The 19,895-nt window shown below is 42.0% G+C and overlaps 1 protein-coding gene and 1 non-coding gene across 3 annotated transcripts in view; both read left to right on the top strand.

Annotated features, from left to right (window-relative positions):
• The first annotated feature begins 435 nt into the window (after positions 1 to 435).
• trnaq-cug (transfer RNA glutamine (anticodon CUG)) lies at positions 436 to 507 on the top strand. Its single transcript has one exon. It is a non-coding gene; the product is annotated as a tRNA-Gln (tRNA).
• A 5,508-nt stretch (positions 508 to 6,015) lies between these two features.
• Positions 6,016 to 19,895, top strand: part of dennd4a (DENN/MADD domain containing 4A) — a 26,496-nt gene continuing 12,616 nt past the window's right edge. The window contains exons 1-15 of one of the 2 annotated variants that reach the window (XM_030424898.1): positions 6,017 to 6,257; positions 11,591 to 11,922; positions 12,116 to 12,362; positions 12,460 to 12,529; positions 12,682 to 12,851; positions 13,776 to 14,014; positions 14,145 to 14,211; positions 14,351 to 14,409; positions 14,498 to 14,642; positions 14,872 to 15,047; positions 15,409 to 15,509; positions 16,610 to 16,828; positions 17,238 to 17,383; positions 17,817 to 17,837; positions 19,644 to 19,777. In XM_030424898.1, coding sequence (XP_030280758.1) covers positions 11,612 to 11,922; positions 12,116 to 12,362; positions 12,460 to 12,529; positions 12,682 to 12,851; positions 13,776 to 14,014; positions 14,145 to 14,211; positions 14,351 to 14,409; positions 14,498 to 14,642; positions 14,872 to 15,047; positions 15,409 to 15,509; positions 16,610 to 16,828; positions 17,238 to 17,383; positions 17,817 to 17,837; positions 19,644 to 19,777 — 2,105 coding nt within the window. In that variant the 5' untranslated portion in view covers positions 6,017 to 6,257; positions 11,591 to 11,611. Of the gene's footprint in view, positions 6,258 to 11,590; positions 11,923 to 12,115; positions 12,363 to 12,459; positions 12,530 to 12,681; positions 12,852 to 13,775; positions 14,015 to 14,144; positions 14,212 to 14,350; positions 14,410 to 14,497; positions 14,643 to 14,871; positions 15,048 to 15,408; positions 15,510 to 16,609; positions 16,829 to 17,237; positions 17,384 to 17,816; positions 17,838 to 19,643; positions 19,778 to 19,895 lie in introns of both variants that reach the window. The other variant, XM_030424899.1, reaches the window with a different exon arrangement.

Raw genomic sequence — 19,895 nt, 5'->3', positions numbered from 1 at the left:
AAAATTGTAGTTTGTAAATTGAGTAGTTAAACTACAAAAAATGACCCAAAAAGTAGTTGAAATACTTGAAGCAGCACAAAATGTGAATGTAGTTTAACAAGTTACAGCACATTGTAGTTAAGCTGTGTAGTTCAGCTACATGTCTCCCCAACACTGGTTATAAGTAATAAGAGAAGTGAAACTAGAGGTAGGAAACATATGAAGATAAAAGCTGCTGTAGCCTCTGTTGGCCACCAGGGGACAGACAGGTTGGGAGCACGTGTCACGTTAGATTCGGTGAAGAAAACGAAACCAACGACAAGTGAGTCGATCGATATTGTTTCCTCGTGCATACTCCTGTGCTGGAGTATAAAACCATAAAATAAGACAAAAAAAATGAACCAACGAAAACTTTTGTATGTATGAATATATATTTGCCAGTTTAGTTTGACAGGCGGTTCTATGGTGTAATGGTTAGCACTCTGGACTCTGAATCCAGCGATCCGAGTTCAAATCTCGGTAGGACCTAACTTTTCGTGACTTAAACCTTAAACAATGCGTTAGACGTTAAAAATACTCCGTCAAGTATTCGCATTTTTAAGCAATCTATGTTTCTGAATGTTGGTCTCTTAAAAGTAAAGAAGTAAAATAGTTAAGAAGAAATTGGATTTCCTAACAATCCACGTGTATACAGCATTCATACATTACAATGTATTTCCAGTACATCCACATATTTGCGTAGAGTATGTGTACATATTTTGTATTTTCCTTATTTTTCTTATTGGCGTATTTGCTATATTCTTCTGTATAGATATATATATATATTTTCATTTTTACCACATTAATATTCTATATTTGCACTCTGCATATGCCACAATGGTGAAGAAACAAACCTGTAGGCAGTGACGGACTGGGAACAAAAAACGGCCCTGGCATTTTCACTCACCAGCGGCCCACGGAAAGGGGGTGCGCGCGCCCACGCGCACGCGCAATTTTTAACGCGCGTAAAGAACAGGCACTTTTGATAGCCCCGGTGATAGTAAACGTAAATTCCCAAGCTATAAACAACTACACCCCAATACATAAAACACATTAATAAATCATCTGTTGTTTTGCAAACAACTATTCAAATAAAAAAATGCAGGTAGATTTGTTTTATTTCAAACCATGCACGTTTTTGAACATCTGAATAAGACATTTCGCTACAAAACAATGCCGAGTGATATAAAAGTTTGTGACTGTAGAAGGTAACCATGACTGTGATATAGAGACTCGTATGTGGCATATAAATAGTGATTAGATCGTCTGCTAGTTAGTATATTGGATTAAGAGAAATTTGGTTTCCCTTTGGCTTAAAAAGTTAATTGACGCTCGAAACAGCCGGGAGAAACGAGCTTGGGACCGGCCCGAATGGCCCATGAGGGTCGCTGGCCATTTATTTATTCATTTATTCATTTGCGGCCGCGGCCGCGTATTGATGCAGCTGCTCCGCTTTTTATTTATTTATTTAATTATTTGTTTGTTTGTTTGTTTGTTTGTTTGTGATGCGGCCGCATCACCAGGCGGCCACAGTGGCATTTGCCCACATTGCCCAATGGCCAGTCCGTCCTTGCCTGTAGGGCTTGAATAACGACTGATGTCTTTGTTTTTTACTGGTAAACTTAACATCTTAAAGCCATAGTGCAGCTTGCATGACCAGATGACAGTCTCTTGTCAACATTGTGGTACCATCAGCATTGTTCTTGAGCTTTTTGTATTTTCTGATATACACTCAACTCAACTTGATTTATATAGCACTTTATACACAACACAGATAATCCAAAGTGCTTTTGCACATTGAGGAAAACAGAATAAAGCAAAAAGGAGACAGAACAGAGGAGCAAAAGGACACTAGAGTGACGGTGCAGTTATATATACAGTATTTTCGATGTCAGGATTTAACCGTGTAACAGCAAAAACATCTAAGCCAATAAATGTTCTTCCAGCCAAGTTTACAGAAAGGCTACATTTTTAATTTTAAGTTCTGACAATGATGTGCTTATTCTCTGGTTACCAATTGGTTCAGGTTTGGAAAAGATAATGTTTTGGCAAGGTAGTCAATTTATTTTGAAAAACTGTCGGGACATAGGGGCTCAGATGAAGCAGAATTTATGAAATGGTCCAAAATGGAACATTAAAGAAAAGCACAGCCTCGGATCCTACAGAGTTGACAGTATGAATGACTACAAGAACATTAACTGCACAAGTACCAGTTATCCATATGCATCCCATCCACAGCTGCAGCGGTGTGACAAACAAACAATGCCAACATCATATTTTATCATTATCCAGACAGCTGGGCAGATTGAGCTTTCTTGTTTATTACCATGAACAATAAATTCTGTATATAATATGTAGATAGAATTGTTCATGTAATTGTTAATCATAACTAATTCCACGCTGCCTTGCACCTTATATTTACATAAGAAAGACCAAAGTAGAGGCGTCACAACGTTGGTCTTATTTCTGAGCACAAAGTACCCTCCACTCAAGTGTTTCTTATTTTGTCAGCGTCGTCCCCAGTGGATACCCTGAGTGAGAACAGAAGATGCTGTTCCTGTAAAAAAAACTCCTCCGTCTGCTGTCTGTCACGTTAAAAAGGGAGACTCATGTTACTCTCAGTTCTGCCCCAAACGCTGTATAGAAAAAATTTATTCATCACTCACTCTTCTCTGTGTTGGATTAAATTTAATGACCGTTATCTTTACAGTTTGTAGTCTGCTGGTTCAAAATGTCTCAAAAATGTACAGGCTTGTTGCCATGGATGCTCTGTTCCCCTCTCTTGACAGCTGAAGTATTGTAGTTATTGACAAGCCTTCATCACAGGCTTCATCTTTTCTTCTCTCCTTGTTATTTGACGGAGTGCAACGCCTACAGACGCCGACTGTTTTTGTTTTTGATCTGTAGCCCACGATCTCGCACGGCCTGTGCTATACTGTACGCTGAGATCAAAACGTGTCATGTCAGGTCAGTGGCACGTTTTCACATCTCTGCAAAGGCAACGACTTCATTGTCTGCTGCCAGGAGCCAATGAAGATGAGTAGGAGTCATGTGTGTTACGTTTTGTGGTATATATATGTAAATAAAAAAAGTTAGGAGCCAAATGCAAAACACCCAGGAGGCAGGAGGGATTAAGAAATGAAAGGCGAGCTTTATCAATAAAAGTTTAAATAATTCAAAAGCCAGGAATCCCTACCAAAAACAAACAAGCAGTGCAGAATCCAGCCAAAATCACAAAGTAGTAACACAAACTACAACAAAGAACCAACTTAGAAGAGCAAAGTAAAAGTCAGTAAAAATATTAGGGGACAGGAACCCAGAACATAACATTGGCAGACAGTGAAGGACAATGAAACAGCCTTAGGTGAATCGCAGAAGAAGAAGCAGACAAACTGATAAAAACATCGGGGAGCACGCAGACTATATTCACACACAAGGGCTGATTGACAAGACACAAGTGAACACAGAAAAAGGGCCCTCACACGACACATGAGGGCAAAATTTCAATGACAGTGTGCTGATGCTCACTGACCAGTAAATGTTATTATGATCAACTCTGATCACATTTTGTAGCTGACTTCTTGTGCAAATGAAACTCTAAACATGAACCTATATTCGCTGCCGACTTGTCCTCCTTTTCCTCCCCTCCACGGTAAGATTTGAAGGATAGATTCACATTTTTTCCTTTTCGTAATGAAGCACAAGAAATTGAGAGATCCCTCGTTAGCCTGCTTCTAATGTCGGTGAACTGGGATTCGTGGGATTAAAGCCTTTATCTCAATCTAATATGAAGCTTCAGCAGTTTAAGTTAGACAAACCAAGAGGCTGTTTTCCAAAGTTAAAGTCTTTTTCAGTAAAAAAAAGAAGAAAAAAAAGTTCTATCATTGTGCTGCTATCCTTCCTCAGCAAAGAGGAACTGTCTGGGGAAAGACAAAGAGGGGAAAACACAAAGACTCAGCTAAAATTCTGAATGTACTTTGGCGCAGCAGGAGGGCTGTGGATTTTGTCACATCGCTTACATTGAAAACACTTTAGGAAGGTAAATTTTACCTGCTGGCACGAACAAAAGAATTCAATTGAGCGAGCAAAACTTGTTCAAATGTACACACGAGAGCCCGAATATTATTCTAAGACAATCTGAAAACTTCATCAGAAAACCAGGTCAATGTTGAATGTGATTTTGTGTTTCACTTGTTATGTTAGGTCAGAAAATTACATCATAACATAATTACTCAGTGGTCTTGACAGAACGGAAGAGAATAAACTTACATTTAAATTCATGACAGATGGATGAGCTGTATGGAGGCATTTAAAGTTTAGGGGGGGAGGGGGTTTCGGTTGTTTTTCTTAACAGCCACATCTACTTCTGTTGTTCTCGAGAATGCTGCGACGCTGTTTTGCTGTTGACCACAAAACTTCCCCTGACTTTTCATCAGCATGAGGTGATTAGAAAAAGACTGAGATTTCTATTTTGGGTGAACTTGTCCTTTAAAACAAATGATTACAACAGTGAAGATGACACAGCAGAAAGACTGAGAAAACCAAGCTAAGGAGAGGGATCTTCCGGAGCTCAAATATGGTCATTTGTAAGTTTCACCAGAACTGTGTGTCTTGGTAATCACCACACAAGGGCAGCAGAGGGCAATAAGCCAAGCTGTTTGTGGCTGCACTGCCAGTTGTCTGCACCCACTCCTGTCTCTCCAACCATGAGACAGTCTGAATGTTTGTTTTGACTGATGTTACCATCCATCCACGAATCAGTCAGAGTCTAGGTCAGATACAGTTGTTGGTTGTACCTCTTTATGCCCTGCACTCGGTTCACTCGGTTCAGTTTGACAAAAACAAATGTATGTTATAGAAATAGAACAACAGACATTATTGTAACTGCTGCACATATACATGTTTAATCACAATACATCTTGTACATGTAATTGTTCTGGATTGTGGAAGGCATCATATCAGATCACTGAGGATGAAACATGTTGAGATTTATTTTCAGTGTAGAAATAACAATTTACATTGAACATAATATAATGTGTATTATAACATTATGATACATGTATTAACTTTCTTAGCTTTGCTTGACAACACTAGGGTTGTGTCATTTCTGTTTTTGTGGGAATTTGGAGTTCTTAGTAATTACAATCATAAAATAACAGTTAGCCTGCTGTTTTATTTGAGCATTTATTACAGACTGGCTATAGTATTATTCAGGCTCAATGTAATTAAATTTAACTGTGTACTTTAACTAAGTACATTTACTTCAGCACTGTTACTTCAACATGCTACTTTATACTTACGCTCAACTACATGTTGGAGTCAAAAATTGTACATTTCACTTTATCTATTTTATCCATTCATGTCAAAACTTGAGTTACTAGTTACAGATGCACACTTTCAAATTATTTCATGAGAACAAAATAAATAAAAAAAAACCACTGATTCTGATCATCAGAAAAATGCTAAAAATCTGATCCTTGAACCAGTCGTCTCGTAACGCATAACTTATACATGGAAATATATGTATCATTTATTTTTACTAGTATTTCTGATACCTTACTTTTACATGAACATTTATGGACAGAAATTATTGTTATGTTTATGCATATTTAATATGAGATACTTTGTATTACTTTAAATTAGAGCAGGCATTTTTGACTATTTGCTGACTAAACAGAAAATATACAGTTCAACAGGCAGCTGAGTGAATTTAATATGAAAATGTAGATGATATTGTTTGTTTTCATCAGGATGGCACTCACGGTGTCTTCTTCGTGGCCACAGTCTTGACATTTACCGTAAATCAGGAGTGAATGCTGGAAGTTTACATCATCGACATCATTACACGCTTTCTGACTTTTGTTGATTTCCTCCTATGTGTTTGTGGTTTTTATTTGTCAGATGTGTTCATGTAAACTCACATGTGTCCTCACAGCCACGGACGTTTGTTGTCTGTCACAGCTGCCAGCAGTGTCATCAGTGACGTCAGCGGGGTTTGTAATCAGTCACGTGAGCCGCGCAGGTCTGGATAAAGCGCCGCTCGGGACTACACGGTCTGTTCGGATTCACCCAGCCCCATTGTGAATTATTATTTTTTTCATGAAAACAAATTTAGTCAGAGAGAGAGAAAAAAGAAATAGTAGACGAAGCAAAACGAATCATTCTCGCCCGCACACATCTGGAGGTTTCTACTTCGACGCTGCTTTATATTCGACAGATCATCTTCATATCGTCGTGATGTGAGTACATTATTCTTTTACTGGGACTAAACACATGACGCTCGCACACCCAGTCTCTTTAATTGGGGTGTTACTCATATTTATTTCGTTTGTTTTATTTTCATTATTTTAAGACCTTGATATTATTTATGATGGTGGCTGTTTGCGTTACAAACCAGATCCTTTTGAATTATAGTCTTTGAATGCCTCATCAGGATTTAATTAACACGACACGATAAATAGGTTTTTTTTTTTCTATTGTCGTGCATTGCAAAAGAATAATAGACTGCTTTATAGTTAGCGTCCTGTGTGTAATAATTACAGGGCGCCCATTGGTTATATTGAGGTCATATGGAGGTTTATTCCATTGCACCTAGTGTAGATGCTCCATAAGATGGCTCCTTGTGATGTGGGCATGAGAGAAAACCCCTCTAAATCACTGTTGGTCGCTCTGGTCAGCTGTGTTTTGCAAAAGAAAAAAAAGAAAACCATTTTCTGGCTTTGTGGTAAACCAGATATTGCCAACTGCACAAGATGCAGGCTTTGTTTTATTCCTATTCCTTTCGGGGGCGGGGGGGGGGGGGGAGGTTCTTTGCTGCCCCACCTCAGGGTATTTTGTCCTTCATCTTTCTGCTCTATTTATCTTTTGGGTGTGTGTGGTTTTCCTCATCACACGGCCAGGGTCTCTCCCCTCCCTGTCTAACATAAGGAATGCAAATGGCTGGTGAGGGTGAGGGTTGTGTTTCGTCGCTAAGAGGGAACAGATGCTGAGTGAAATGTTGTGGTGGTTCCCTCCCCAGATCAGACTGCCCATCCCGGCTGCCCCTCCTGCTGTTAATACAGCCCTCTCTAATCCCCGCACAGCCTGGGACTGTCTGTCCAGCAGCTCCTGCCTCTGTCTCTGGGGCCGTCATTACAGCAGCACTGGGATGCTCAAAGCACAAGTCAAAGGGCTTTTATTTCACATCAGAGACAGAGGGTCAGTTATTATTTTTTAAAGGTTTAAGGTTGAAAATCCTGCGTCAGTGTTCCTTGCATGAAATATCAAAAGGTGTGAGTGAGATATAAATAATCATTATAATTTCTAATGAAAAGTCCCTGTTTTGACTTTATCATTGCATTTAATCAGCTGACATGTTTTCATTCATGTGATTTTAGTTTAGATTTTAGTGAAAGCTCTCTGGATACCGAGAAAATGGGCTAAAAGTGGAAAAACAAAACGTCAGTATCTTTAAATAAAAGACATGTTGCAGTGTTTTAAATGAAGCACCGGGGCAATGGCAGATGCAGAGTTTGACGTGTGATGTTCTCAGACCTTGTGGGAAAAAATAAATAAAGAAGTTTGCGGTTCCTTGAGTGTGAAATTAAGATCTTGGGAACGTTACGGCACAAGTAATTAAAAAATCACTGACGATTTGTCATCTCTGCAAAGCTGACGGTTGGAGGTGACTCACAAAAACAATAGTGAACACGAAAAAGGGAAGTAAAGAAGAGGAAATCCGCTGTGTCCTTATTTGTGGGGCTTTTATGGAGAAAAAGCTGTGGTGAATGAAAAGATTGCAGTTTCTGGAGTGAGTCACTCACTTCCAGTTTTGAGCAAGCAGAGGGTCGCCTTCGAAAGTGATATAGTCAGAAGGTGGCATGTGGAAAATGAAATTTCAAGTCAAGTCAGGTTTATTTACAGGCTTCTGTCACTGACGCAGACCTCAAAGCTTTCCAGAACAAAAGCCGTTCTGTATTTTGTGGGGTAAACGATCTAAGGGATGCAGTACTGTGTACAAACAAACACAAAACAAAGCACGAGACACATCTTCACAAGGACATAGGGCTGCTAATGATTTTTTTCATTGTAGTTTAATCTGTTTTTTTTTTTTTTTTCTTGATTAAAAGATTTTGTTTGGTCCATAAAATGTCAGAAAATTGAGAAAAATGTTGATTAGGGTCCAAGAAGACTTGTTGATGTCTTGCTTGACCACAAAACCAAGACATTCAGTTTGCTGTCATTGAGGGGTAAAGAAACCAGAAAATATTCACACTTAAGAAGCTGGAATGAAAAAGTGTTTTAATCTGAATATTACTTGAACCAATTCAACAATTTTTGGAAATGTCTGCGATTAATTTGATAGTTGACAACTAACTGATTTACTGATAACCATATCGGCTCTATAAAGGTAGGAACCTTTCTCATCTAGTAAAACGGCACGAGACACTAATGGAAAACAAAGTAAAACATTGCTGGAGAAAAGGGAAAAACTGCAGCTTTTTTCACTGAGAGGTGGAATGAGTCTATTAGAACTTTCAGGTCAATACAACAAAAAGGCCCAAAAAATTGTATTTATCTGAATACGTAAGCTGTAAAGACGTCATTCTTTGGCTGACTTTCTTCACAGAATAGATCTTTGATCATGATGCAGCCCATTAGTCGACTGGTATTTAACAAGAACAATTTTCTGGCTCGTTTGAGCATCAGAGCGAGAAATGTTCGGTCTCCAGTCAGGTCTTCAGTTTTAATGTTGTTGCTATGGTGAGGATTAGATATAATTTTAGGCCTCTGCTTCCTGTTGAGAGGGAGGAACAGACGCAGCAGTGGATGTAGTGGTAGTTGGAGCTGGAGATTACATCTATATTTAATCCTGAACCTTCCGAGTATTACACGACACATCTGCCGCGCCATCAGCTGTATATTTAGCAGCATTCTGTACCGCTGAGAGCAGGTACTCTGCAGATTGGCAGAAGACGAGGTGTAGAGGGCTTTTAACTTTCTTTTGCTTTTAAGTCGCCCAATACATTGGATTGTAACCAGGCATTACAATGGAAATATGTCCCTTCAGATAAGTCTTTTTCGCCAAACCACTGTGTTTAACGGAACATCCATCATGAACAGCCTGGTGGAGGCTTTTACAGAAACGATGGGAAGTTTGTGAACCCTCTAACAAACTATGTGAAGAGTATACTGCCTCAAAATGACCACTGAATTCCACATACAGCGCGTAAGGAAGTTGTTTGTCTGACATGTTTGCCTACCAAAAACGCTAATAATCAAATCCATCTAATACAGAAAAAGAACATTTTATGTCCCCTTTTACGGCCAAATCAGTTGAGAAATTGTATAAATACAAAAGTCTCCTCATCCCCATGTCGATGAAAAGTCAGACAAAGTTTTGTAGTCCACGAAGAGTTTCTGGAGCTTCACAGCAAAACTAGCATTGAAGCAACAACTTAAGTTAAAGTGGCTGGTTTTGAAATGTAAAACAAAACATCAGAAAACATCAACATAAACTGGCTCCATGCAGCTCATCTGGCAGAAGTTTCTGGAAGTCCTGAGATCCTAGATGTATTTAGATTTTAACCTCTTCGGACTCTTCTCTTTTAAAATGATTCTGACTCCTCTCCAACATAAAAACAAAGTGGAAAAAAACACATTTTTGGTTACTCATGTTTTTAATAGGTCCATTCCAATGGACACAGGGTCCGAAAGCTGAAATCCTCACTGTTACTGCCAAGCTAAAAGCATTAGCTTAACATAGCATCTTGATATCCTGGATGTTGGAGCTTGACCGCACATCGAGGGTGTAAGTCCTTTCAAATCAATTTGGGTACTGGGGGCTTCCGCAGACTTGGATTACGCAGATGAGTCATCGTATGTTTCATTTCTCGGTTCTTGTTACGTTTTTAAAACAAGTACCCATCTACACTGCAATGCTGTTTTGCTGTGAAAATGTTTTTTGGACTATGAAACTCCAATGGCATGAGGGTGAGACTGAATAAAAAAAATTTGAGAGAACTTGTCCTTTGAGCAACAACTTTAAGATGCATTGCTTGTGACAATGTCACACATGAAAGCCAGAATATGGACCCTTTTGTTTGTAAAGAAATCAACTGTACACCACAAAACCTGGTTGAACATAGATACATACGAAAAACAACGGTTTCACAAGTGCTTCTGTTATGTATACAGTATGTATATTTTGTCATTTAAATTGAAAGGAGATATAAATAAAACTTTTTGATGTCTGGCACGTTGAGTCATCGGGTATACCCACAAGGCTTAACACTGCAGAGCATAAACATCCGCCATCAAAACAGCCCTCAGCAAATCAGGGAACGTCGGACATAAATAGTCAGAAACAGATTTAGGCGAAAAACACTGCAAGACAAGAATTGTCCTTCTGATGATGAGTCATAATGATAAAACATCCGTCTACCTGATGTGCAGAGCAAAAAGGCTCCTGAAACAGGAAACATTTTTGGATCGGAAATTAGCTGAATAACTGAAGGTTGGTGTTCTCTAACCATCTGGCTACGGATGGCTGAATCATTCTCGTCCCTCAGTGTGACTGTGGCAATGCTGAAGTCTGCTCGCTGCTATAGATTATCTCCCTTTTTCCACGTTCTCATGTTAGCGGTCAGTTTCACGCCCTAAGCCTGTAAGCAGTGCTTAGCTTTATGTCCCATCACTCGGCCACACGGGGCAACGGCACACACAGACCTATTAGCTTTAAAGCCAAAGTCCTAAGTGGGCGAGATACGGTCACAGCCTCTTGTGTGCCATGGTTCCTACCAGATGACACGTCCAATGCACAGGAGAGAGATATCTTTATACTAACTCCTTCATATCCCAGTGGGAGAAATAATAGGCGGCTGTTTATCAGTTTGCTAGTGAGTGTGGAGGAACTGCAGAGAGAGATAAAGCAGGCTCTTCAGCTTGAGCACAATAAACTGGCCCAGCGCTGTGAGGGTTTCCAGGGCTCCATGCTTTGTGATAAAGCTATAACAAGCTGACTCACAGAGGCGCTCCCTCTATCCCTTACTATTTCTCGGCATCGCTGCGCGCAGAATATCACCTCGGCTAAAAGCTCACAAAAGCTTTTTGCTGCACTACACCGCGCCCTCTCTTTCCCAGTGCTCACTTATTGTTCTGGTACTTTTCCATCTTTTTCCTCCGAAGGCATGCGTTTCATTTTACATAATCGGTCATGGCATATAGCAAGGTCATCGGTCATAAGCCCTCCCATATTTCTTGTTGAAATATGGTGTTTTTGCAGACAGGAATGCGCGCTAAATGCCTCCAGATGTTCTCATTGTATTCCGTTGTTTGTTCAGTATGGTATGCATTTGTAATGTAGGTAATTTCTATTTTACATGCCGCGTGGTTTTAATGCAACAGTTGGAGCAGCAAGACAATTAATACAGGGTGCTCAGAGAGTGATTTTAAAGTCTGCTCAGCCTGGTTATTTCCTGATGAAGGAGGCCTATTTTCCTTTCTTTTTTATTTTAAGCTGGGTTACATACAGCAATATGATTAGAATGCATAATGGAAACCCTCCTCCTCTCTCCCCTTCTCTACTTTTCAGCCCACAGTGTGGGAATGGGAAATGATGGAGGATAAAGGGCCTCGTGTAGCGGACTACTTTGTGGTTGCTGGCCTCACCGACTCGTCCAAGCCTCTGGAGGAGGAGCTCCACTTTGATGACGCCGGCCCCAAGTCTGTGAAACCCAAAGCCCCCATTACCGATGTAGCTGTTGTGATCCGTTCCCTGGGTGAGGAGGTACCCCCAGGCTTCACCTGTGTGGAAAGCACCCCCTCAGGCCTCTCTGCGGAGCTCAATGGAGCCAGCCTCAGGGGCCCGCAGATCTTCCTGTGCTTCAAACGAGGCAGAGATAAGCCTCCACTGACAGATCTTGGGTAAGCAGTAATCCACAATCTCTGACCCTTCACTCACCCAGCACCACTAATCACCTCTTTGCCTTGGGTCACTATAATCTGCTCTTAAACATATCCCTTGACATACCCTCAATGAATATATTATCAAAGCTCTCCAGTTATAATTTTTAACACCAGGATCATGTAAAAAGTCTCACCCTGGCTCGCATTTCAGGATTCTGTATGAGTGGAAAGAAAAGCTGAAGCCTGGATGTCACATCGTCCAGACCACACCCTCAGGTCGCCCTGCCAACATCAGCAGCTCCTCGTCCCAACGCATCTACATCACCTACCGCCGCGCTCCCAAGAGCCAGCCCCACACGTCACTGGCTGTTACCGATGTCTGCATCATCATCCCTGGCAAGGGCGAGACGCCCCCTCACACCTTCTGCAAGGTGGACAAGAACCTCAACAGCAGCATGGTGAGACAAAGCTCTGAGATGAGTCTGATCTTTGGTTTGTCCTTACAAAAAAATGCAGGTTGTGATTGATCTGTGATTTCTTTTTCTCGTATTCCAGTGGGGATCTTCTGTGTACCTTTGTTACAAGAAGTCTCTGGCTAAAGCGAACACAATTGCATACAAAGCAGGTAAAGTAGCAGCATGTGTAATATGAGCCAAATCTAATTCTGAATTCTCAAGTAATCTGATTGTGGAAATGTCAGTTTTATTCCTGCCCGTAAATTAACTTAATGGAATTATGACGACTGTGTTTGACTTTGTGGTGTGTATTTGTGTCCAGGTCTGCTGTGTAGGTATCCGAAGGAGGACTACGAGTCCTTCCCACTGCCTGAGTCAGTGCCAATGTTCTGCCTGCCCATGGGGGCAACAATCGAGTGCTGGCCAGCACACACCAAACACTCCCTGCCTGTTTTTTCTACATTTGTGCTGACGGGAGCCTCTGGAGAGAAGGTAAAAAAAAAAAAAAAAAAAAAAAAAAAACGGCTACTTACATTAGTAATTACCCACAGCCATGTTCCTCTTTCCTAATCTTTTTGTTAAGTGGAATTTTGCCTGTGGTCCTTTTTGTGCTCATGAAAAACCCACAGAAACCGACAAACACGCACACTGATTTTGCCAAGGAAACCAGCATTCCTGCTAAGTTTCATTTACATCATCATTAATTACGCAGTTCCCCCAAAGTTTTCTGGCCCTTTAGACACAAATTCTCCATTGATTGCTCCATTTTAGCCAGCCTCTCCATCTTTATCTTCCCCGTCTCTCTCGAGCGTTAGTATCCCTTATGGATTGGTTTGTTGATGAACTGCAGTAGTATTTCTAAGAATACCAGACAACCTTAATCAACTTCTAAGCTCTGACGGGAATCAAAAGTGGTCTAAAGGCGGCGTTTGGAATACTAAAACGTTGTTAGTCTTTGAAAGCAATGCAGCATAAAATATTTTTTCAGCTCTTTTGAATAATGGATAGGTCATGCACCACTTGGGCTGGTGCATAAGTTTTTAAATGCTGAACGCCTCAGTACTCACTCCTCCTTCCCCTGCAACCTCTGCTTTGCAGACTCGTCTCGAGGCACTTCATGCCTGAAATGATTTGTTTATTTATTTGGGTGGAACGACTTCAAAGCACTGAGTGTTATTTAGCTGATTTATTATGATGATAATTCTCCAGCAGCGCCGCGACACCATCTCACCTGAATACGTTCTTTCAAAGTACCTCTGACTGCTGTGCCTGTGCTTGTTTGTGTCTTTGTAAAGTTTGTATCAGGATGTTAACAAGTTTCTTTGTGTGTGTGTGTGTGTGTGTGTGTGTGTGCGCGCTTGCTTTATGTGTATTTGATGAATTTATGCTGATCATCACTGTCCTATTGTGATGCAGGTGTATGGAGCAGCCATTCAGTTCTATGAGCCTTACTCCGAGGAGAACCTGTCTGAGCGTCAGCGCTCACAGCTCGGCCTGCCAAGCTCTGATCTCGGACCCGACGGGACAAGGAGTGTTTACAGCAACAAGAGCATCTGTCTGCTCTCCCACTGGCCCTTCTTCCAGTCCTTCAGGAGCTTTCTCACTTTCCTCTACCGATACTCCATCTCTGGACCGCATGCCCTGCCTATTGAAAAGTTAGTTTAACAGCTTCATTCACTTTGTCAAAGTCCGTCCGGTTCACAGATTTGTGTCTATTTTTAGTGTTGCGGACAGGTTTTCGGTGCTCCTACGGCTTTCTGAGCGGTTATTTTTTCTCCCTCGCAGGCACATTTCTCACTTCATGCAAACTGTGCCATTCCCCTCCACTCAGAGACCACGCATCCTCGTGCAGGTGAGCTTAGAATGTGACATTATGACGAGTGCAGTCAGGACTTCAATTTTGTATGCTCGCTTTATTTGAATTGACGTGAATATCTCTAAACACACTGAGCTAAATCCTCCCACCGTTGCTCCTGTGTGTCTTTCCACAGCTGTCTCCACATGACAGCCTGATGCTGAGCCAGCCTGTGTCCTCTCCACTGCCTCTCAGGTAGGAAAGCGTTAGTAAAATCCGTAATTATGAGGCATACTCCATTTGCTGCTGCGATCTTGAACCATTTGACTTATTTGTCTTGTAGTGGTGGAAGCCTCTCCACGCTGCTCCTGAATCTGGGGCCGAAGAACGCAGCCACTCTGCTGGTGCTGGCTGTCACAGAGCACAAGATCCTGGTGCATTCCTTGCGTCCTGCTGTGCTCACCAGTGTTACAGAGGCCCTTGTGTCTGTAAGTCTTTGGCTCTTTCTTTCCACTTTTTCTGGAAATAACACTTAAGAGCGTAGTCTTTAGTGTGATTAAAGGTACGATAGTGATTGAGCTAAGAGGCAGATCTGCCCTTAAACACATCAGAGAAGACCCTCTGGTTTTATATATGTTTAACAATAACCTCTGAGAAGCGTTCTTCCAAGAATTGTGTTTATGAAGCTCGCTGTTAAAATGTAATCCTCCCTTTCAGATGATCTTCCCGTTCCACTGGCCATGTCCCTACATCCCTCTGTGCCCGCTGGCCCTGGCTGGCGTGCTCAGTGCACCGTGCCCTTTCATCGTGGGCGTGGACTCCCGATACTTTGACCTTTACGTGCCACCAGCCGACATCAGCTGCGTGGATCTGGACACCAACACAATCTCCCAGTAAGTGACCTCGAACCGCAACCGCTCCGTGATAGATGGCCACCTTCAACTTTAAGACGTCCAGCCAAAAACCATCTCCTCGTGGTTTAGGCTTTCATAGGTCCAATGATGCAAGTTCTTCCCAAGGTTATCGGTTATCTGTCAAGAGAGCCTCTTATGTAACGATAGCAGCTGGAATGTGAAATATTCCGACTGTACGAAAAAGCACATTTGGGCAACGCTTGTCTTCCACATCAATTCAAAAGCTATTTCGCGGAGAGATTAAATTGTCAGCGCTGATGTCGGCGAATCCGTCTCTATCTCTTTGCAATGTTTCACGACTGTCCTCCCGTGTAATGAAAACCATATGGTGTGCTTTCAGAAAGGACGACAAGAAGGCTTTAACGTGGAAAATCTTGCCCAGGAGAGCCTGCAAACATCTTCTGAATACCCTGAATAAGCTCCATCAGCAGCTCACTGAGGGTGAGTCCGGTCTGCTGCATCACTTTATGTGTGGTTATTTATGAATAATTTAGTTGTCTACTTGAGTCTGTTGAGTCAGCCTGAACAGTCCATTTTACAGGAAAACTCATTAGATGCTTGCGCTGTTATATAAAACCAATGTACAATAGCCTCTTTAGTGCATCCCAGGAGATGTTGTGGATGAAGTGTAATTTAGTCTTTACGGTGTACCCGCCCCTGCTCAACCTGACTCATCTACATTTACTCTCATTTACTGTGATTCCCAGAACCTAGCTTTTTCTCTTTACTCAAATTATGGCTTGATTTGTATGAGGGCTTATTAAAGTCCAGTAGAAACAGAAATATCTGCCTCTTCGAGCATGGATTCCTTTCTCTGTGGCGGTTAAACATCGATTCCACATAAATCCCAGCCCAGAGAGAAGCCCTTTGATTGTGATATAATGAGATTTACCTTTAATGATGCCTGGTATCACACACATTTTATGATATTTTATATCTACTTTTGGCCAGTGGTACCTTTTAACATATAATTCACACAGAAATTAATTGCCTGATTAAAAAAACTGCTTGTAACTGTGATTAGGGTGCGATGCCAGTGTTTATATGGCATTGTCAGCCCATTTTGGTCCATAATCCTTTGCTTTATGACTGAATACATGTATTGATAGCCCAGTATCCTTGACTACACATCTTGTCCAGTGCTCATGACCAAGAGTCGGTATGTGAAAACTCTCAACCAGCGTTTTTTTTAAAGTGGGGTGTCAACTTTATTGTCCCGGAAGGGCAATTGATTTTGCAGTACAACACAAAAAGCAAAAAAACAATACAATGATGACCCTCCATCCCCCAAATACGGTATGACCAGCATAACACTCTGATTTAAAATCAGAATGAGCAAAAACAAGCACAAAGTATGACCTGCAAAGCTTTACAATCAAAACTAGTAAAGCATGGAAGGTTTATGTAAATGTTGGTTTTCTCGTTCTTCTTCCACTGCATATTTTATAAACCCAATCTGTCCGGCAGTTGTGTGCAATTATTTGTTGTCAAGTTGTTTACATGCTTATTCTACATGCTCACCCGCCACCGTGTGCTCTCAGGTGGTCAGCTGAACCGTGAAGATGTGCAGATGGAGCACACGGTAACTGACAGCGAGCTCAATGGTGGGAAGAGCCTCCACACTCTGGAGCTGGAGATCCAGGAGGCCTTCCTGCGCTTCATGGCGGCCATCTTGCGAGGCTACCGCTCCTACCTACTGCCCATCACCCAGGCTCCCTCCGAGAAGACCACGGATGCCAGCTCCCTCTTCGACCACCAAGGTACGCGTTGGTCTCGTTGTTGCCGTGTCCGTGTGTTTCAGTGCTGCAGTGGGTCAGGGGGATCAAATCTGAGTGCTGCTGCATCAAAGTTTGGCCTAAATCGTGGCTGTAATGACTCTGGTGATTCAGCTTAAGCCTCAGTGGAAATTAGGCGTGGATGACAAGTTGGAGAAACCACCATGATTAATAGCACAATGTCCCCTGCACATCTGTGTGCTCTTATGTAATTGGAGCAGCGGAGAACAACTTATCAAACCACAGTATTCATTTCCTCTAAATGTTGGTGAAGTCTGCCTGTTGACCCCATAAATGCACTAAAACGGCTTGATAAGTGAATATTGACTTCTATAATCTGCTTTTAATGCCCGATTGTCGTGTTTATCATTACGTAATGTATTTTGTTTCGCAGGCTTCCTGAAAAGCCGAGATCGCTCCCACCAGAGGTTTTACTCCCTCATGACCAAGACTCAAATGTTCAGCCGCTTCATCGAGGAGTGCTCGTTTGTCAGCGATAAGGACGCCAGTCTGGCTTTCTTCGATGAGTGCGTTGATAAGGTGAGGTTTGCAGCTAATCTTTATTATAGATTTCCTGTGTCAGAGACAATTCATCATAAGAACTGCATCATTCTACTGCGATAACACGATGTAGTCTGGTCTCCGCCCATTTGCACAAGAAGAGTAAAGCTGAGGCATTTAGAGGAAGATTAACGACACGCTGTCCTCTCAATTAAGATGTCCTATTAAGGTCTTGGTTTAATTTGAAGCAGCTAATAAGCAAATAACAGGAGCTAATAGAAATAAACAAAGGGTAATTAACACCTCAACATCTCTCTTGAGCCTCTTTACATCAGCACGACATTGCTCTCCCCTGTTCTTTCATCCCTTTTAAAAAGTGCACTTCTTTTTTGTCGTCTTCTTCTTCGCTGATTTTCTACCTTTTTTTCTCTTTTCTGCTGCTCTGCTCGTCATCATGGCCCCTGTCTGGTAGCTATTCACCACCGGAGGCAAGGTAAGCTACCAGAAGTTGTGTTGTAGTCACTTTTCCCTCTTTTTCGCACAGGGTATGAACCAATCAAAGTGTTTTCTGTCATTCCTCGAGCCCGACTGAGCTCAGGGTGTTTTGTTTTCTATGTGTGAGCTGACTACATCAAAGTGACGGACAAAGGGAGTTGAGCTCCCTTGCGCACGCAAGGTCTTGAACGCGAGGATGTGCATTATAGCTGTCAGTCTTTGTCAGGAATCTGCATTATTGAACCGGGTGCCATTAGAATGAGCCGCACAGGGAGATTGTGCTGAACTGCTCGAGACACGGAGGTGATGAGGAGACTCCGAGAGACAGTGAGATTAATTATTTGTGCCTGCCATTCGTTGAGATGACGGTGCACTGTCTGCTGTCTCTGTCTGCAATATAATAGAGAAGAATGAAAGGAGGAGAGGAAGTTGATAATCCTTGAAGGTGCATTGTGTAGTTTAAGGGAAGGAATTATAATGAGGAAAGAAACTGTTGTTACTGACTGTTTCGAAATTTCTTCGTTTTCACAACTGAATAAACAAACTGGTCTTAATACTGTTTTCTTATGTTTGCCACCTTTCCAGCTTCAAACAGTGTCCTGGGGACTTCTGGAGAGCAACTTGTTTATTCAGTTATGGAAAATAAAAATATTTCTATTATTATCTATTATTACTAGTTTTACACAGTGGTCCTTTTTTAATTGTCAAAAAGTTTTGAGCCGAATCCCGGCATTGTCAGTCAGAGCGTCAGTCATTCTGGGATCTTACAGCTTTTGTTAACGCAACCTGCCTACACATGTTTTGTAATGAGCCCAAAAAAAGACAAAACATCCTCCGCCCCTCCAAAAAAACTCCCTTTGCTTGCAAACTTGTGCAATCCGGAAGCCACGTTCACATCCTGCATGCTCCTCTATGAGTGGTCATTGTGGTTCATTATTGAGAAGTGGAAGCGTTGATTCACTTCGCTGCTGAAGTTGACAACACGTGCGTGATTGAGAAAGGCCTCTCAGATGTAAGAGGAAGGGCAGCTAGTTTAGGAACACTGAGCAAAACCGAAGCGAGGGCAAATAGGTCAGTTGGAGTCAGTCATCTGAATCATTCACTCGACTGACTGGAACAAAGCCTGTAACGCAGACTCGCTGGGGAGCTCTTCAGCCATGATAATAAACATTTTTTTTCTGTGAAGCTCGTGTCTGAGATAAGCTGTTAATCAATTCAGATAAGCCATGTGACTGCGCATCAGCATTGTAGGCTTTTAATGATCTCTCAGACAGCTATTCAGTTGTGCTTTTTTTTTTTCTTATAAAAGAAAATGTGGGCTAAGCAACAACCAAAAGCTGCTGCTGCTGCTGTTGTAGGAAGGCTGAGGAGCTTTGTACTATATACTCTCCTCCATACAACCGATCAGACTGAGCTGTGGGAAATGTGGCAGTTCAGTTCAAGCACTGCTGCCAACGCTGCACAGTTTAATGGTTTCATGTCCCCAGAGCAACATGGCATCAATTTTGTCCAGGTCACTGCAGGCGGGATTAATTGAGTCTTGGAGGATTCATTGGATCAAGCCAGTTCCTCGGCAGTAACCTTTAGATAAATGGCCATACAGGCCATATTTCTGATATAGAACAACTCATTAGTGGCATCTGTCCGCCGTGACCCTTGTATCTGATCTCAGGGCTCGTACATTATCAGACAACCGTGAGCCTCCAAGCAGCATTTAGCGCCTATGGATTTGTGTTGAGCTAAAAGGGAAGATGAAGAACAGGGGGGAGATCAATGATGAATGTGTGTTTCTCTCGAAACCCAGACTGACAGTGAACGGCCAGAGGAAACCAGACTGATCGAACTGGACGAGTCCCACCGCAGTGAGCACACGGTCTACGTCAACCCTCCAGAGCTGCCGCCACTGCCGGAGGGAGAGGAGCATCCTCTGTGCTATAGGTACCACAGTGCAGATCAATCTCTAAATGACAGATACGAGACAGACTGTTTTCTCTCTTTTACTCTCTTTTACTCTGAAAAGAGCACGTCTCACTGACACAATGCTGTCTAGAAGGAG

Source organism: Sparus aurata, chromosome 8 (assembly GCF_900880675.1).
Source record: "Sparus aurata chromosome 8, fSpaAur1.1, whole genome shotgun sequence".
Classification (NCBI taxonomy): domain Eukaryota; kingdom Metazoa; phylum Chordata; class Actinopteri; order Spariformes; family Sparidae; genus Sparus; species Sparus aurata.
This window is presented reverse-complemented; position numbering and strand designations above follow the sequence as displayed.